The following is a 19,570-nucleotide window of genomic DNA, read 5'->3' on the forward strand; positions in this document are numbered from 1 at the left end:
GGAAAAAAACGGAATTTATAAATCCCCAATTTATTGAAAAATGGTAGTTTTTAAACTATAGTAAAAACAAACCATAAAAAATTAGAAGAAAACATTTAAAACATGAGGAGAGGAAAGATACAAGTCCACAGAGGTTTTCCTAAACAGCTACTATCTATACCAGTCTCGTAGGCTGGTGGCATGGTTCAGGAACCATTAGCAGATCATGGTTTAAGGAGCACTGTTTTAGTTTAGGAGCACTACTAGAGGGGGGATAAAGGAAATGGATGAGGGGAGGTTTGTGTCTGTCTGTGAATGGTTAATGAAATGCTCTTAATTTTGCTATGATACTCACTTTCTTCCTAATGTGGCCTTTCACTTTAGACTTTCTGTTTTACCCTGCAGAGAATACATCTTTAGATTTCTACTGTGGTGGGAAAAGAGCAGTTTCTTATGTGACAGACTAGATAGGAATCAGATCTAAGACTCAAGCAGCTTTCTCCAGATTTCACTTTGCTTTAGCTTTCCTGCTGCAATTCCTGAGTATTTTAATAATTCAGTGTAAGATGGATCAGTTCTTAACTTTACCAACTGTCAACCGGAGACTAAGTACCGTTGTCATTTACTGCCTGATTACTTTCCAGCATCTAATGTTTTCTTTTTATAATATCTGCAATGAGAAGTTGTTAATTTTTCATGAATTTCTTATGTATTTGATATTGTATATGTTCCTTTAATAATTTCTGTTCTCCTAACTATACTAGTAATGCTATTTATATTTACTTACATGTTGTAGATTTTATCATAGTCTCTTGATCTTTGTACATTTTTTTCTCATATGAAAGTTTTATAATAGACATAGAATAAACTTTTGGGTTTCTCCTTTCCTCTGAAAACTATAAATGTCTATTTCATGTTCCATATATCATAGCACTTACAGTTAGCTAATACTGTATGTGTTGAGTTTTATATTTTCTTCCTACTGGTAATTTTACCTAGCTTTTGGAAAAACTGATTTTAAAATTTCAAGTCTTTTTTTTTTTAACTTCAAAATTATTTTTTTTTCTCATCTACTTTGTCTCTCTTACAACATTAGCTGTTTTTTCTTTACTGTAATTGCCAACTATAGAACTCTTCCATTTTTAACAGTGATAGTCTGAAAATGATGAAAAGTCCAGAAATAACCAGTTCTTATGTTTTTAATAGTGTGCTACTCTGAGTGGTATGTTGAAGTCTCTTTCTTTACATCCTGAGATGTGAATAATTTTTTAGCCTGCCCATAGTGTTTTATGCTACTTAACCTGCTAGTCACTTGGAAGGTATATTGGTTATCAACTTGGTGTTCATAGATCATATTACCCAGTGTACAGTATAGTAGCTCAGTGCTATGCCAGGGTCTGTATCATTTACCTTGCTTTGAGAGTATTGTATCTTTAGGCTTCATACCAGAAGAATTGTGAATATAATTCAGCAAGGTAATAAACAGAAACTACATACTTTTTTATTATAACAGAGTTTTCTATTTTACTATTGTGAATCTTTTACTGTTAAACTCTTACTAGTTAAACTTCATCATAGATATCTGTAAGAAAATACCTATATACAGGATTTAGGTACTTCAAATTTCAGGCATCTACTGGGATGAGTTTCTCTGCCCCCAGGTAAGGTTAGGGAATATGGGGTAGGGGTATTGTGTTAACTTGATTTTTAAAAGAAAAAAAAATTAACAGTAATAACTCATTATAGTCACTTCTGGATAAAAGAAAGAAAAAGAAGTTTCTCTGAATAAAGTGTTTCCTTCTTCCACCCATCCATCACTTTATCCAGTTATTTCTGCTTCTTGTAGTTTATTGTCTGTCCTTACACACACCCCTGTTTGTTTGAGGTATGGCCCCACTGTATATCTCTGGCCAGCCTAGAACTCACTGTATGCTCCAGAGTGGTCTCAAAGTCAAAAGAAATCTGTCTGCCTCCCAAGTGCTGGGATTAAAGGTCCATGTCCAGCTCCTGCTTATATTTTATAATGACATCAGTAGTTAAGATGAGATAAAACAAGATTTTCTCCGTTTTTTAAGTAGAAGAGGTGAAATTTGGAGGGTTTTTTTTTTTTTTTTTTCTGATATTAACATAACTTCAGAAAATACAGTACTGGATAGAGGGAAATAGCCGTTAGTGCAGAAAGAAAGGTTCTTTTTTTTTTTTTTTTTTTTTTAAGTAATGATTGTCCTTTTATGTCTCCTGACAGTTGATACTAGCAAGTCCTCATTCTTCCTGGCTTCTGGACTCATCTGAGAATTCTGGATTCCTTCTTTCTCATATGTCAACCTGAGCCTTCTGTCATCGAAAGACCTCCGACCTGACCTTTCATTCAAGCTTCCATCTTTCCCAAGGTAGGTTTAGTGGGTAAAGGGGGCACATTTTTGCCATTTCCTTACTTTGGATGTAAAACATACTCATCAAATATTTATTGACGAGTGTCTCCTATTGGACTTCTTTCTCTTTCAAACTGGTGGTTAGTATCTGAATGTGATACTTAGGCCTCTAGTTCAAGCTACTCATTGGCAGAAGTGGGAAAATTGCTTGAGCCCAGAAATTTAAGGCTAGCTTGATCAACACAGGCAGTGTAGCTAAACCCCGTGTCACACACATCTTACTTTTTAAATGATGGTTGTTAGTCAGCATTTGCCTTTTTCACTAGGCCATTTCCTATCAAATATTTTGTAATACATTTTGGAATTTATGTTTAGATCTTTAATTTTTTTTTTCTCTATTATTTTTGTTACTTCATTGGTCAGTTGGTAGAAGGAAGAGAGCCTATAGTTTTATTTGCTATTGTGTAGGAAACTTATTTTACTGCTTTTACAAAGGTGTCTTATTTCAGTGACTTAGGACATTGGTAAACTTAGGACTGAGTAGAACCATAATTTAAATAGCATATTTAAAACCAGTACTTTTTGTTGGTGGAGATGGAAATTGAACTATAATACAAACTAACTTAATAGGTGGGGGGGTCAAATTATAATAAAATAAAATTCTGTCCTTATGTTACCTGAGGTATCTATAACATAGTTTCTTTCTTTCTTTTTTCATTAACCAAATGTGGCAGCTCTAGTGTAAGTTATTCTCTGGTGGTATTGCTTACACACAAATAGTGGGCATGCTTCAAGATCAGGTAGATTTTTCAGATAAAGTTGGAATGTGAGAGCAAATTACAAGCCCTCAACTACCTAAAATATATGAACTCTTCTTATACTATATTGACATTCAAAGTTAATTGACAGTTATCACCTTTAAGTAAAAGCTAAACATTTTTATAACTAGTAATTATTGAATTATCTTTTACGTTGCATCTGGATAAAGGAGAGCATTCAAGTAGACACTCTGGTTTTTTTCGAGACAGGGTTTCTCTGTGTAGCCCTGGCTGTCCTGGAACTCACGCTGTAGACCAGGCTGGCCTCGAATTCAGAAATTCGCCTGCCTCTGCCTCCCAAGTGCTGGCTAAAGGCGTGCGCCACCACGCCTGGCTCAAGTAGACAGTCTTATAACCTGGCTTCCTAACAATTCTAGTTACTTTCAGTAGTTTTTCTTCTTTTAGGATCCCCATCTGACCTTTACTGAACTCTTCTCCCACCCCTTTTGGTAATACTAAAGTTTTAAACATTCCATTCTAGGTTCATGTCTTAGTCAGGGTTTCTATTCCTGCACAAACATCATGACCAAGAAGCAAGTTGGAGAGGAAAGGGTTTATTCAGCTTAACTTCCACATTGCTGTTGATCACCAAAGGAAGTCAGGACTGGAACTCAAGCAGGTCAGGAAGCAGGAGCTGATGCAGAGGCCATGGAGGGATGTTCNTTACTGGCTTGCTTCTCCTGGTTTGCTCAACCTGCTCTCTTATAGAACCAAGACTACCAGCCCAGAGATGGCACCACCCACAAGAAGACCTCCCCACTTGATCACTAATTGAGAAGGACAGCTGGATCTCGTGGAGGAATTTCACCAACTGAAACTCCTTTCTCTGTGATAACTCCAGCCTGTGTTAAGTTGACACAAAACTAGCCAGTACAGTTCACTATTTCAAAAGTTTATGAGTCAGTAACTTAGTTTGCCCTCCATAAATAGGCTTATCACATCAAGTAGTGACTTTGATGACAATTTTCTTGTTAATATCATCATTGACAGCCTATTTGGAATTTTATTAATGCAACAAAATAATTGATAGAAAGCTTTATATTTTGAGTTTTTAGTATATTGTAATTTTCTACTAATGGTCATTTCAATTTAAATCCCTTTTAATATATGAGGAAAGGTAACTACACATTTAGCTCTGATGTTACTCATAGAACACATAGTCTTTCTGTTCAGAAAGAAGCACAAAGAAAAAAATAAATACAGGCAATACATTACAGAGAAAAATTAATGCCTGTAATTCTTTAATAATATTTCCACTGTATGTTTCTAACTTTGTTGGAGATAAAGAATTTTTAGAACTGCAGAAGTATTCATTAGGATGAAGGTAAATCTATATGTAGGTATATTTCAGATTTTTTTTTTTTTTTTTTTTTTTTTTTTCCAAGACAGGGTTTCTCTGTATAGCCCTGGCTGTCCTAGAATTCACTTTGTAGACCAGGCTGGCCTCGAACTCAGAAATCCACCTGCCTCTGCCTCCCGAGTGCTGGGATGTGAGATAGAAGTAGCTGCCTTTGGTTTTCTGTTGGTTTGTTTTAGCTTTTAAAAGGAACTATTATTTAGCTTTTATTTATTCATTTATTTTTTAATAAGTGTATTACAAGAGACAAAACACAAGAACAAAGTCATCTAGTCATGAGCAGCTCAGCTTGATGCACCCTAGATTTGTTTCCCTGGTCAGAGCCTGTAACAGTCTTTGTATAGTAGCAAAAGAGTTGGGGTAAAGTTCCACCAGCAGTAAGAATGTGAAATGTTCTGTAGCCATTGGAAGGGGAATCTAGGTCTGTTTATGTTGGTGTTCCTAGAAAGAAGTCTATGATACAACTGTAAAAAAAGTCGTTGTGAAAGTCTTGTGGTAATACTTTATACAAGAATAAACAAAATCTTATATGTGTATTTATGTAGCTTTTGCATTTATTTTGTACATTCCTACCATTTGGTAACAATGCTCTGATTTTCTTCTAGGGAAGCATCCAGTAGTCGCTAATATCAGTTCATGCTTGATGGTGTTTTATGCTTCTGGCTCCCGTGAGTGACCTGTAATCAGGTATGGTCCTTCATAAAACTCTGTCTTACTGTAGGGAATCACACTTAAGAAAATTTGGGCCGAGACTGTCCTGCTTTAGGAGGGTGATATATTCTTTCATTAAGTCTGTATCTTGAAGGATATTAACTTGTAACTTGAATGGTCATTTGGCATCTCATGGTGCCTAACCTAAATGAAAGAGACCAGAAACTAAAGTGATGCTACTGTTCATGTTGTTAGATGAAGCCTCCTTTAAGCCTGGGTGTTCTTGACAGATCAGGTCTTTGTGTCTTTAGTATATGTGTTTGATTAGCATTTCTGCTTTGTTGATTCAAAATGAACTTAAAAATATAAAATTTACTTTTAATTCTGTGGTGAAATTTTCAATTCTTTGTTTAATTTTAGGTGAATTGATTTGAGAAAAATCCTGGTTATTTTGAAGATGTTGCAGCTCAGTATTTTGTGTTTAAATCACAAATAACTTCACAAGTTTTCAGAACAAAAGAAACTGGATTTTTTTTTTTTAAATTAAATCATGCCATTTGAACAGACACAGCTATTTTGTGATGAAAAACCAACTATTTTGAAAAAACTTGATACAAGAAATGAGATACCAGATAGTATCGGATCAATACCTACAACAATAATTTCAGAAAGTAGTTTTCATTATGTACTAAAAGATGTGAACATCTGTTTACCCAAGATAAATATTCCAAATGAAATCTTAATGAAACATGAAGTTGAAAAATACAGACTATTATTTCAGAGTAAACCACAGACTGCAAGGAAGTCTATCAGTGTAAAAACAGTAAGCTGTGCTGAGGAGTGTGTACTGCTTTGTAAATCTGAGCGAGCTGAAGATGAGACTGTAAATATGTCTGCAAAAATACTCAACTTTAGTTGTTCAAAATGCCAAGACAGTACACAGTATAGTCCAAATGATTTGCAGAAACACTTTGAAATGTGGCATCATGGCGAGTTACCTTCATTTCCTTGTGAAATGTGTAGTTTTTCAGCAAGTGACTTCCAGATATTTAAACAACACCGAAAAACCCATAGGAACACTTTTGTAAAATGTGATATTTGTAACAGTGAGCGTTCATATACTTTACTGGACTTGACAAAACACTTCACATCTAAACATTGTGTTAATGGTAATTTTCAGTGTGAAGAGTGTAGATTCTTTACCCAGGATGTCGGCACATTTGTTCAGCACATTCATAGACATAAAGAAGTGCATTATAAATGTGGAAAATGCCATCACCTGTGTTTTACCAAGGGAGAGCTGCAGAAGCACCTTCGTGTCCACTCTGGTACTCTTCCCTTTACTTGTCACTACTGTAGCTATGGTGCCATTCATAAAGACCAACTTATCAGACATGTTATAACCTTGCATAAAGAACACTTATATGCGAAAGAAAAACTGGAAAGAGACCAATATGATAAAAGAGTGGCAAAGACTACAACAGGACTTAAACTAATACTTAAAAGATATAAAATAGGTCCAACAAAGACATTTTGGAAACGTAAGACAATTACCAGTGGAAACGATGAAAGTATAGGAAAAAATGCTCAAGCGTTTAATATCGTGAGCAAAACACAGACTAAATCTGAAGACCAGAGTCAAGAGCAAGTAAATGAAGAAAATGGTGAAAAACAGCACTGTGAGAATGGTGATAAACCCGTAGAATCAGAGTCAGAAAAGGCAACTGTGCTATCCACCAGGCAATATAATAAAGCTGCTGAGGGAGCAAGTACTACTTCAAGTGTCTTAAGTGCTGTACAAGGACCTACGGTGTTACTGGTGAGAAATAATAAGATAACAATTCCTGCTAACTACAGTGCTAAGTTTATGGGCTTCAAGATGGTAGATGGGAGACAGCATATCGTAATAAAATTGTTGCCTGCCAATAAACAGATTTTATCTTCACCAGTCTTACAATCAAACACAGAAAAGGATAGTACAGCTAATTTGTCACCCCAGGCTGTGGACAACACTGGATTTGCAACTGGATTAACAACCAAAGTGAATGACACAGATTTTGTGAAAGCAGCTCCACCTGCATGTTCATCCCCTGTGCTTGCCAGGAAAGTAATTTCTGAAAAGGAAGCAGCTTTCATATCTGAAAAGAATAATACGCTTCAGATGGTAGATGACAGTAAAAGTTTATCTTCATTGCCAACAGCATCAACTACATCAGTGCGTTTGACTACAAAAGTTGAAGCAAGCGATAATGTTGACTTGTGGGAAAATCATAGCACTCAGAGTCATCCAGACGCATTAGATACCTCCATCAATAGTCCAGATAAAGTCAACTTTACTACTAAGCCAAATGCATACAGTTCTGGAGATATGCATAACTATTGCATTAATTATGCCAACTCTGAGTTACCTGCTGAATCCTCCAACTCTTTTGAGTTCTCTAACCAAGGATCATTACCTTTTCATAATTACTCAAAGGTAAATAATAAACGCCGTAGGTTTTCAAGAGCAACACTGTGTGAAAACCTTCAGAAGGAATCTCCAAATAAAACAGTTACTCAACAATCAGCTAGTGATAGCGATACAGCTTCACCACTACTGAGAAAGGAGAGCTCTAACTCAGATAACCTGTTAGCATCCATCAGCCCTTTAAATGGAACTTTAAAAATAAAAACTGAAATTGAAGAACCATGCAATTTAGAAGAAACACGAAACTTTAATGAACAGAGCCTCTTCACTAATGAAAACCAAAATTTATTGAGTGTGACTGAAGAACCTAAATGGAATGACATTCCCAGTGCCGGCTCCCCTATGATGCCTCGAATTACATCTGTTTTCTCTCTCCAGAGTGAACAGGCTTCAGAATTTTTGCCACCTGAAGTAAACCAGTTGCTTCAAGATACATTAAAACCAAAATCTGATAAAAAGGAAAATAACATTCCAAGTAAAAACCTTCCATTTGATTGTGACCAAACACTTAAAAAGTCTGAAGAGGTAGTGATAAAATCTTCAAAAGACTTCCAAATACAAGACAGCATCCCAGTTCCTTCTGCCAGTGTAGGTGTTAATGGGCCTGCAAATGATCTGAATTCAAAATGTAATGGACAAGAAAAACAAGAATTGTCAGTATTACAAGATGTGAGAGATTCAGAGGCAACCACTAAAATTCCAAATATCATCACATTACTTAAGACTCAATCAGATGCAATAATAACACAACAACTTGTAAAAGACAAACTCCGAACCACAACACAAAATTCAGGGCCTGTATATGTTCAGAATCCATTTCTAACCTCAGAACAGAAAAATCCTGTTTTTGTTCAAACTCCAAAAGGTTTTATTATACCACTGCATGTTGCTAACAAGCCTGGATTGCATGTTTTTTCTGGAAGACCAGTTCCTTTGGTTAATACACAGAGTGTGCCTGCTACTCTCCTTGTAAACAAGAAACCTGGAATGGTTTTGGCAGTTAATAATGGGAAACCTGAAGGTGTTCCCATGGTGAAGACTGAGAATGTTCATAGTTACGGAACTGTGACTAAGGAACCTTGCAGAACACCTTTTCTGAAGGCAGAACACAACAACAGTTGTCTTACACCTGGACTTTGTTCCAGTATTGGCAATTGTGTGAACATGAAAACTTGCTCAGAGAATACATTGCCATTGAAAGGTTCTTACATTATTAAAACATCAGTAAGTTCTTCAGTGAAAGCTGTTCCTTTTGCTAACATTCTACCTGAGCAGCAGGGACCTAAGATGAATATCTCAGATACAGTAAAGCAACAGAATGAAAATTTACCAAAAGCATCTCTCTACACCCTCATGCCTGATGGTAAACAAGCTGTATTTTTTAAGTGTATGATGCCAAATAACACTAAACTGCTTAAGCCTAAGTTAGTCCAAAGTAGTACCTACCAACATATTCAGCCAAAGAGACCTGCAGGAGCACCACAGAAAATACTCGTAAAGATTTTTAATCCTGTTTTAAGTATGAGTGCTTTTAATAATCTTTCAGCTAGCAACTCTGCATCCTCATTCCAGAAAGAGACTGTACCATCTAAACCAACTGTACATGGAGAGCAGAAAGAGCGAGAAACTTCTAGAGATGCCTTACCAGTCTTAGTGCATGATTTGATGCCAGCAAATGAAACTGTTCTTTCTTCTACTACAGCATGCCCAGGTTCTTCTGAGGAACCAGTATTTATCAGTGAGCGTTCAGAAACAAGAGTGTTAAGAGGTAAAGCAAATTGTGCAGTTGAGAGAAATTTCAATAAAAGAAAGACTTGTAAAAATAAGTTTGCAAAAATTAAAACTCGGATAGATCAAGATTCTGAAACTGCCTTTGTAGCTAGAAACAGAAGCTGTAAACGAAAGAACATTGATAATTACCAAGAACCTCCAAGGAAAAAGTCAACATTGAATAGAAAGGGTAAAGAAAGGGCTAATGCTGAAGATGTCCAGGAAGCATTTGGATTGAGTAGGCCTAGGCTTCCAAAGGATTCTAGTAGAACTTTGAGACTTTTCCCTTTTAGTTCCAAACAGCTTGTGAAATGTCCTAGGAGAAACCAACCAGTTGTGGTCTTGAACCATCCTGATGCAGATGCCCCAGAAGTAGAACGTGTAATGAAGACTATCGCAAAGTTTAATGGGCATGTACTAAAGGTTTCATTGTCACAAACAACTATTAATGCTTTACTGAAACCAGTTTCTAACACTTCTGAAACAACTTACAATGACTTTTCCAAGAGACAAAAAATGCTTAAACCTGTTAATTCTGTGAAAGAAAGATTTGTGCTAAAACTAACACTCAAAAAGACAAGCAAAAATAATTACCAGATTGTAAAAACTACCTCCGAAGATGTCTTGAAATCTAAGTTTAACTGCTGGTTCTGTGGTAGAGTTTTTGACAATCAAGATGTGTGGGCTGGCCATGGACAGAGACATTTAGTGGAAGCTACTCGGGATTGGAATATGTTAGAATAATGTATTGATTACCAAGGAAAAGAGAGCTCAGAAGGAAAAAATGGGTTGGTATAATTCAGGCATTTTCTACATTGGTATAGTTTTGAACATTTCTAAGAGTTGGTTATATTTCTGTGGAAGAACAAAAGCTTTATGTGTGGTACTTGGAAATACCATAGTTAACATACGCTTTGAAAGAAAGTAATTAGCACAGACCTTGATTTAGTTGTGTAAAGATGCATCTGTGGGACAGAAGGGTAAGGAAATTTTTGACAAAAGAGTTTTCCCAATTGAATTTAGAGACTGAGAAGAAGATCATAGTGGACAGCCCCTTCTTCTCCCACCAGCCTTAGAGAGCTGACAAGAGTTTCTCTGGAGGTGGAGAACCTTCTCACAAATGGTTTCCTACTGCATATAAATTTGGACTGAGCTTAGATAAAGTTACTTTCTGTCATAGTTCATTTGAAAGGTATTTATGTTCTTTGAAGCTACATCTTGCTGAACTGTAGTTAAACTTGAAATAATGCTAGAAGAGTTTGGGGCAAGTAAATCCTGTTGCTGTTGCTCTGCCCTGTATCAAATTGGGATGCCCTCTCAAGTTGATTGTCTTTCCCTGTGGCTGTCTTCGATCACTGCAGTAAATGGGGCAATCTCCAGAGGAGAAACAAACTTTTTCTAAAAATCCACTTGAACTTCACATTTTCTTGAATTTGGTCCTATTTTCCAATGATCCCTTTGCACGGAACTATGCTTATCTGATTGGAAGTGTCCATAACCAAATGACTTTTTTATCTCCCTTGGTTGGCATCCCCTCAAAATGAACAGAAAGAACATAGAAGCACTTCAAAGGGAATGCTTTTCTTGAAAATTAAAACTATTTTTACAGAGATAATATTTTGAAGCAAGGTTAACAAAGCAGATTATATTTTTGCTTGTGTTTAATTACTGTTCTTACCTAAACATGTCCACATTAGGATAGACCATTTTCAGGATGACCAACAACCCAAAATAGTGTTAATAGTTGGCATTTGAAAACAGAGAAGCAAGCATTAACGATGGACTCAGTAGCAGTTCATAAAACTTGAAAAATTCCTAAGAGACATGCCCAACAATTTCAAAATGGATATTTTCATAACAATCCATTTACCATATACATTTGCATCAATTTTTTGTCTTATTGGATAATGAAGTTATATTAGAAGATGATACTCTGTATTTTTTGTTTTGTTGTTATTATACATGTTAATGACATTTTCATTGATTAGATCAATTTCAGGGCTTTTTTGTATATAACAAAAATGTACATATTTTTGTATTGGTTATGTAAATTTGCACAAGAAGTTTATGACACAAAAAGTATTTTCTTTTTAGTTCTCTGCATGCATTAATAAAAGTGGGTGATTTAAAAAAAAAAAAAACTGTACCCATGTTATTTTATTGGTTTTTATTTCTGACCTGTTTTGTTTGTTTTTTGTTTTGGTTGGGGACATACTTTTTTTTTTTCAGGGATTAAAAACACTATTATTAGCAAGTGCCTAAAAATGATGTGAACCGTTTACACATGCCAACTGTAACAGTAGGTCCTAAATGGATCCATTCCCCTAATAGTTTTGATTTAAACAAAGCCATAAATAGATGCTTCAAGCTATATTGCTATGCACATTATACTTGTACTGTTTTTGTGCAGTTTATCTACTTTCTTAGTGGAATATTTTTTGTATAAAACTTGTTTTAATTGTGTTTCTTGAATTGAGTCTGGGTGGAATTGATTGAAAATGCACAGTATATATTGATAATGTACATGATGTTTAAAGAACGGTAAGCATTAATTTCCTTGTTCATTGTTAATGAAAGTTTTCTTCAATTAAACTTAAGCTTGTGTTTACATGAGAGTTTCTTTTTTTTTTTTTTTAACTGAGCTAAAACCTAATGGAAATTCTAATGGGAAATCTTTCCCTCCCCTTCTGTCTATTTAATGTCTGAGACGGCTACAGAATAAACATGGGACTTTCGTTTTTCTTCAGAAATTAATATTTGAACTTTGAGAAAGGTCATATTTACCATAACATGTCCTTGGCTTTGTTGGGGAAAGCTTTTGAGCTTTAGGAACTTTGGTGTTATGAATAGGTCCATAATAAAGTAGGTTCCCTTCTGTGTCTAAGAGAGAGAAAAGGCTATCCCAACAGTCCAAATACATGTCAGGGGCTGGAGAGAGGCTCTGGTTAAGAGCACTTGCTGCCTTTACAGAGGACCCAGCTTTGGTGATCCCAACACCCACTTTTTGCCTCACAATCCCTTGTAACTCCAGTTCCATGGGTTCTGACTCCTCTTCTCCAAGGACACTATATGCATGTGTACAGATACACATGCAGGCAAAATGCCCATGTATATGTGATTTAAAAAACAGAAAATGAAAGTATAGATTTAGAGAAGGGCAAAATATTAATTGACGATAATTAGCATTCTTATCGTCAAAATTGTAAGATAAGCACTGAGAATTAATAAGGAAACAGTCCCATTTATAGAAAAGGGCTAAAAATAGTCTACATGCCTCATCTAAAGGAAAAGCTAAGAAATAGTATCTCTCAGTGAGCAACCATACTTAACTTCACTGACTGCATTTTCCTCAGTTTTGCTCTGCCTGCAACTCCTTCCTCAACCTGTAAGTTCCAAAAGCAAAGATGTTCAGAAGAGTGCTAGAGTGGGCATCAAAAATAGCCTATTGCCTGTTCTCCACAGGTGGAACTAATGCAAGGTATAGGCATTTGATTTCAGTTGAATGTATTGGCCTCTGTAATAAGGGAGTTCGGGAAGCCCTATAAAAAGGTAGCTTGCAGACTAGAGACTCAAAGACAACTGGTAATGTGGCTCAGAACAAGAACCCAAACTTGTATATTGCTGAGATTCTTCAGTCCAAGATCAAAAGCCTGAGAGCCAGGGTACTTTCAACATCTAAAGTCTAGAGAGCTAGGAGTTCTGATATCCAAGGGCATATGAATGTCCTAGATTTGGAGAGACAGACAGCATGTCCCATGCCCCACCATCTTTTGGAAATAACCCTTAAACAGAAAAAAAAAAGTTCTCGAGGTAGTCTTTATTTCAATCAAAGTGATGCCTTAAAACCATGTATTCAAAACGAGCAGTTCCTATGCAAAAGTACTGCTAAAAACGGCAATCAGAAGAGTAGGGAAGGCCAACAGTTGTGGTCATCCTAACAGGTACCACACAGGAGTTTCACGGATAGGATCTGAGTAAGTGAACAAATTAGTTCATATGCAGGCTATAACCTCGAAGGAGTGACCAGAGGGATTCTGGCTTGCAAGTTTCTGGATGAACATAGGTAAAGTTGTAAACTCCGTAAGCAGTGAGAGCTGTCTTAAGACACATGGGTTTTGTGACAAGAGTGTAAACCTCACATATGCAGAGGGGTGACCACTATAAACATGCAGATTCAAGAGCAACTCCTGAGAAAGTCAAACTTAAAAAATCCAGGGGTTGGGGGGACTTGAATAGTAAAATCCGAGGCAGAACTAGACTTCTAATTTAGCTCAGCCAAGTCACTACAAAGTATCACATCTGATGTGTCTGTGTGTATGTAAGATGATAGGAAGAAGGGTCCAGGTGCAAAGCATTACATAAAATGTCCAATTTCGATTAAAGATTATGAAATACAGCAATGTGTGATCAAGGGAAAACCTATGCTAGAAACCTTGGAGAGGTGTGTCACATAAGTGATGAGCAGCATTGATAAGTATGTTCAAAAACCTAAAGGAAACCAAAAAACTGAGGAAAATATGATTCCTTATCCAATATGGATAATAAATTTTTTAAATCTCTCGTGAAATATTTAGACTCAAGGCCAAATACTAGCATCTTAACAGGAGGTTTAATCTGGTAAAAGAATCAACAAACTTGAAAATTAGAAACTTTACAACCTGAAGCATAGTCTGGAGCAAAGGGCAAAAATCTGTCACTACACAACTCTAGATTTAAATGTAAGCAAGAAGTGTAAAACAAGAAAAATAGAGGAAGATATCTTGTGACTTTCATTCTGGAAAATGCCTCTTAGATATGGCACCCAAAGAAACAAAACTACACTCTTACAAAACGTAGAATTTTTCGTGCAGGAGGTTCTAGGCCCGACCTATATCATCGAATTCAGATTAATTTCAATTTCAGTAATAAAATGTTTGCTTTCTGCAGCTTAATCACTTCTCATGCTATCCTTGTAACAAAACGCATCAGTAAATTGTGTATCTCTGTAGATTTTTATTTGCTTTTTGGAGTTGTCTCAAGTCAGGAGAGGAAAAAAGATAACCTTACAAAGAAAAGTGTATTTACATTGTCTTTTGTGTGTGTGTGTGTGTGTGTGTGTGTGTACTTGTGTGTCATTTTTCATTCCTTTGGGTAGGTTTTACTTCTTTTCATCATCCCTTTCAGCCTGAAAGACTGCGGCATGGTTTGGATCTGGAATTGTCCCCTCAAGGCCATATGCTAAAGGGTCTATCAGTAACTTGTGGCTCTGCTGGGCGGTGATGATATGTTTAGGGATTGCAGAAGGAAATTAGGTCACTGGGGAGAAGAGAGGGGCTCTACCCCTCTCCAGCTTTCTCCCACCACATGCTTCAGTCACGACAGTGTGCCTGTCCAGGAACAAAAGGGGGATATTACTTCATATTTTTAAAAATTGTATTAGAATATCACCAACTTTTTATATCCCGTTTGATATAGATAAGTACTAAAAAAAAAAAACACACATTAGCAACACACTAATAAAGCCACTATCCCATGTCTCTGAGAGAAACTGAGCTTGTTACTCATAACTCACGAGCCTCAGGCCTGACCGCTCTGCTGGACAGTGAGTTAGTGGTTAGTATCAGTAGCAACAAGTTCATTGGTATTACAGAAATTGCTAGAAAACAGAGAGAGGAACTTTTTCTTGTCTAATCGATGGGTTTAACATTAACACTGATAAAAAAAAAAATCTTGAAGGAGCTGGCAGTGGTGGCTCACTCTAATCACAGCGTTTGGGATCTCTGTGAGGCCAGCCTGCTCTACAGAGTGAGTTCTAGGACAGCCAGGGTCACACAGAGAAACCCTGTCTCGGAAAACCAACTTGAAGAAAACCAGTGTCTTTATGAACGTACATGCAAAAATCCTTAATGCTATAATTAGTAAATCAAATTCAGCATTATGAATCGGGTGTTTTACAATGACCTCACATTTACTATAGGAAGGCAAAATAAAATATGCATATAATATATCTGTCAAGGTACTTGCATCTGGAAAATATAAGATATTCATGACATTTATTAAGAGCAACTGAATATTGAGCAGGGCATGGAATCCCAGCACTTGGGAGACAGAGGCAGGCAGATCTCTATGAGTTTGAGGCCAGCTTGATCCATACAGAAACTTTGAGGTCAGCCAGGATGACATAGTGAGACCCTTGATTGATAGATAGATAGATAGATAGATAGATAGATAGATAGATAGATAGATAGATAGATAGAGACTCAGTACAGCCAGGATGACATAGTGAGACCCTTCCTCAATAAGTAAGTAAATAAAATAAGACTCAATATTGCCAGGCAGTGGTGGCACATGCCTTTAATCCCAGCATTCAGACGTCAGAGGCAGGTGGATGTTTATGAGATCAAGACCAACCTGGTCTACAAAAGTGAGTTCCAGGACAGCCAGTGCTACATAGAGAAATCTTGTCTTAAAACAAAACCGAAAAGAAACAAAAGACTAAATATTAAAGTAGACAAAGTATTTGAATAAACTACATAAACGAAGACATACACGTGAAAAAATACTCAAGAGTCATTAGTCACTAAGAAAATGCTAATTATGCTCACAATGAGATACTACTAAGTCCTTAGTAGAATGGCTGAAGTCAAAAATACTAACAATATCGAGGACTGACTAGGGTGTGAAGCAAGTGAACACATTGCCTGCTCTGAGGCACATCCATTTTGGAAACATCCTAGCAATTTCTAATAAAGCAAAGCACACACTTTCTACAGGACCCACATTTACCTTCCTGTGTGCTTACCAAAGAGAAATAAAAACATATCCACACTAAGACTTCTTCTATACACATGCATGTGCCAGTCCATTTAGTGCCAAGCAGAATCACCAACTGAATGGAACAACACATTGATCCACAAAACAATTGCTATTTATTCATCAATCCTCACATACACTAGTGATACACACAACTATATAGATGAGTCTCAAGAGAATTGTGTGACTTTGAAGGCCTGGAGTGCCTTTCTCTATACAACTTTCCTCAATGTCCCTCTTTGATAGTGACCCACAAGTGTGGAGCCTCACCACAGCAAGTCTGGCTTCATCCAGTGTCAGGCTGCCTCCAGCTTTTTCATTCACAGCTACATTCCTTTACTGTCAGAAAAGAACAAATTCTTCAGAAAACACTACTCCTTGATGCCATCATGAAAAGTAAAAACATGTTACCCTACCAATATTCATGTTAACATTCGAACAGCTCTTTGTGTGCCCTGATTCCACAAAAAAGAAAGAAAGACAGAGACAGAGAGAGCCTTCTAAATGTCTCTTCAGACCAGTACTGTGTGTCTAAGAATGTTGAATGAGTCACCTCTGAAGGAGACATTTCTCCCATCAGAGAAGTTCATTCTTTAAACCATCCATGTTTGAAACATGGGAGTCTATGGGCAGTGGCTCTCACCTCTGCCTTCCACATGTAGTCAGCTAATTTCCCTGGTGTAATTCCTCAGCCCTTCCCGCCTGCTTTTTATTGGCCCTTCTTCACTACATGTTGACTGCAGCTAAACTTCAGGGAGCAAACCTTTACATTTTTACTATGCAACCTCACCTAGAAGTAGAGATTGAGTTATACACCATCTGAAAGTCATTTTGAATTCAGTCCAGTTCTAAAATCATGCCTCACCTATGTCTAGTTTTGCTTCACATCAATCTATACTATTCTTAGGTAAACCTGCCCCCATTGCTATAAAGTAGTTTAGCCTCCCAGAGTTCAGAGTCATGAAACTTCTGCTGTGGCTGGTTCGTTCAGCACAGGGCAAGCTCCTGACGGCCATTGGCCCAGCCTTCCCATCTCTGCTGTCCATTGGCTTTCCTGTCACCACAGCTTTCCTGTCACCACAGCTGCAACCTGCTCTCTGACATCCTTGAAACAGAAAACAGGGCCTGAGGTGTTGCCTTCAGCCGCTATGGAATGCACTCCCTCTTCTCCCATGCCATCAGCTAGCTTGCCAGAGAAGCTCTGTCAAAACTCACTTTCTAAGCATTGACAGTTGTAGACAAAGCTGATGGCATCTCTCCGGAGGTTTTTCATATCTTTACTGAGAATTCTACTTGCTGAGGAAGGCTTTGGAGAAGCCTTTTGGGTTACCTAACCTCTTAGGGACTCTTTCTGGGAGAAGGAGAAAGGTTGGTATGTTAGGTACAACATTGCTCCCAATAGTGGAGATTGAGAGGATGCCTCTGCAGAGGGTGGCTTATGAATCCCAGCTTTTGCTCCAGGAAACCCACCACAGCTGTGTTGAGTTGCTTTTTTAATTATTATTAGTTTGATGTTGTTTTTCTGTATTTTATAAGCTATGTTTCTTCATTTTGTTGGATTATGCTACCCGAAGGGGGACAGCTGAGGACAGAGCAAAAGAGGCTGTTTTGAGCAAGGGTCACTGTTTCAGCAGAAGGAGCAAATGAAGATTTCCTTATGTTAAAAAGTGTTTCCATGCAGCTCTGAGCAAAACTGAGAGAAGACTGTACTTCCTACCATGAGCTCTTCGCGAAGGACTGTCTTTATTGGGAATTGCTCCTTCTAGTTAGTACATTCTAAGCAATTCCGTTTTTTCACAAACTCCAGTTTTTGTAAAAGAGAAAACTCTTCCTATAGTACAAAATTTCAAGCTTCTATGTGTATACAATACGATTTAACTGTTCAAAAAGTGTCTATGAATTGTATTCATTTCATGAGGCTGTTAAAACAAGCCACACAATCCGAAGAGCCTAAAGAAGGAGACTTATTGACCACCTCAGTTCTAGATGTTGGAAGTCTGAAATCAAGGTATAAAGAGGTCTGTGTTTCATCTGAGCCCTGCAGGGAAATCTGTCCTTGCCCTTGCCTGACTTTTGATGGCTTGACAGCCATCCTTGGTAGTCTTTGATTCATGGGTACATGGTTCCAGTCCCCTGTCTTCACATGGTGTTCTCTCTTGACTCCTCCTCACAGCTTTCCCTCTGTGCGTGGCTGCGTCTCTACTCACACTCTTTTCTTCCAAGGAACAGGTCGCCTGACTAGCACTAACTTATTGGCTCCATATTAACCTGACTTTATCTGCAAAGTCTTTTGACATGATTCAACCCATAGTTTAGTTGTCATGAAACTGAAGTTTAGAAACATGTCGTTCTGTTTAAAAGAGAGTCTGTGAGTTGCTCCACCCAAAGTCCTGGGCATCGCTATCTGGCTTTTTAAAAATACATTGAGGCTACCATCTTATCCAGTGGTCAAGTGTGTTCTTATTTGACCTAATTCGATGCATATCATTTTAACATCATCTAGACTACATTTCTGGCCTGACCTAAGACCTTGTGCAAGGCTGTTCATGATAGTACTTTGTTTAAATGATATATTGGTCCTCAGCTGGTAGATCTGTTTGGGGAGGGTTTTGGTATGAAATGTGGGTTCAGGGAGGGAGTGGCTTTGAGAGAGGGAAAAACCTCACTTCCTTTCAGTCAGCTTCAATGTGTGATTGAGGCATGAGTTCTTGGCCGTCTGCTCCAGCTGTCATGCCTGCTGCCCACTGCCATGGTGGACTCTTGTTTCTTCAGAACTATATGCCAAATAAAACTCTTTTCTCTGTAAGTTGCCTTAGATTTGATGTTTTATTGCAGTGACAGAAAAAAAAAAAAAACCATAAGGAATCCTTTGTATTCATCAATACCTGTTTGCCTGCTGTGTTTTCCGGAGTATTTTTTTCTAGCATCTAGTTTTTCCATTTGATCTACCATCTCATTTCCAAACTCACACCAGCTTAGGCCTCCATCTAATAGACACTCAGCTCAAAGAGAGAATGATTATTTCCAACAGGCAAATCTAATAGCACAGTCTGGCAGAAGAAGTAGAAAGTTCATTCCTGCATACTTCTCCTGTGGACGGAAGCCACATAGAAAGATCGGCTCCACCCACATCCCATACCCCTGCTTTATCTGCCACTTCTTCATTACCTTTAACACTTTAATCTACACATTGTAAGTTTAACTAAAGCTGGGCATGGTGGTGCATGCCTCTAATCCCAGCACTTGGCAGAGGCAGAGGCAGAGAGGCAGAGAGGCAGAGAGAGAGGCAGAGAGAGAGGCAGAGAGAGAGGCAGAGAGAGAGGCAGAGAGAGAGGCAGAGAGAGAGGCAGAGAGAGAGGCAGAG

The 19,570-nt window shown here is 37.5% G+C and overlaps 1 protein-coding gene across 4 annotated transcripts in view; it reads left to right on the plus strand.

Moving 5' to 3' along the window:
- Positions 1-12,022, plus strand: part of Znf518a (zinc finger protein 518A) — a 23,098-nt gene extending 11,076 nt beyond the window's left edge. For all 4 annotated transcript variants that reach the window (XM_029541352.1, XM_021203664.1, XM_029541350.1 and 1 more), the window contains exons 3-5: positions 2,225-2,369; positions 5,132-5,213; positions 5,598-12,022. In XM_029541352.1, the coding sequence (XP_029397212.1) occupies positions 5,728-10,158 (4,431 nt within the window). In that variant the 5' untranslated portion in view covers positions 2,225-2,369; positions 5,132-5,213; positions 5,598-5,727 and the 3' untranslated portion in view covers positions 10,159-12,022. The remainder of the gene's footprint in view (positions 1-2,224; positions 2,370-5,131; positions 5,214-5,597) is intronic.
- The last annotated feature ends 7,548 nt before the right edge of the window (positions 12,023-19,570 follow it).

This window comes from Mus pahari, chromosome 1, assembly GCF_900095145.1.
Source record: "Mus pahari chromosome 1, PAHARI_EIJ_v1.1, whole genome shotgun sequence".
NCBI classification, from domain to species: domain Eukaryota; kingdom Metazoa; phylum Chordata; class Mammalia; order Rodentia; family Muridae; genus Mus; species Mus pahari.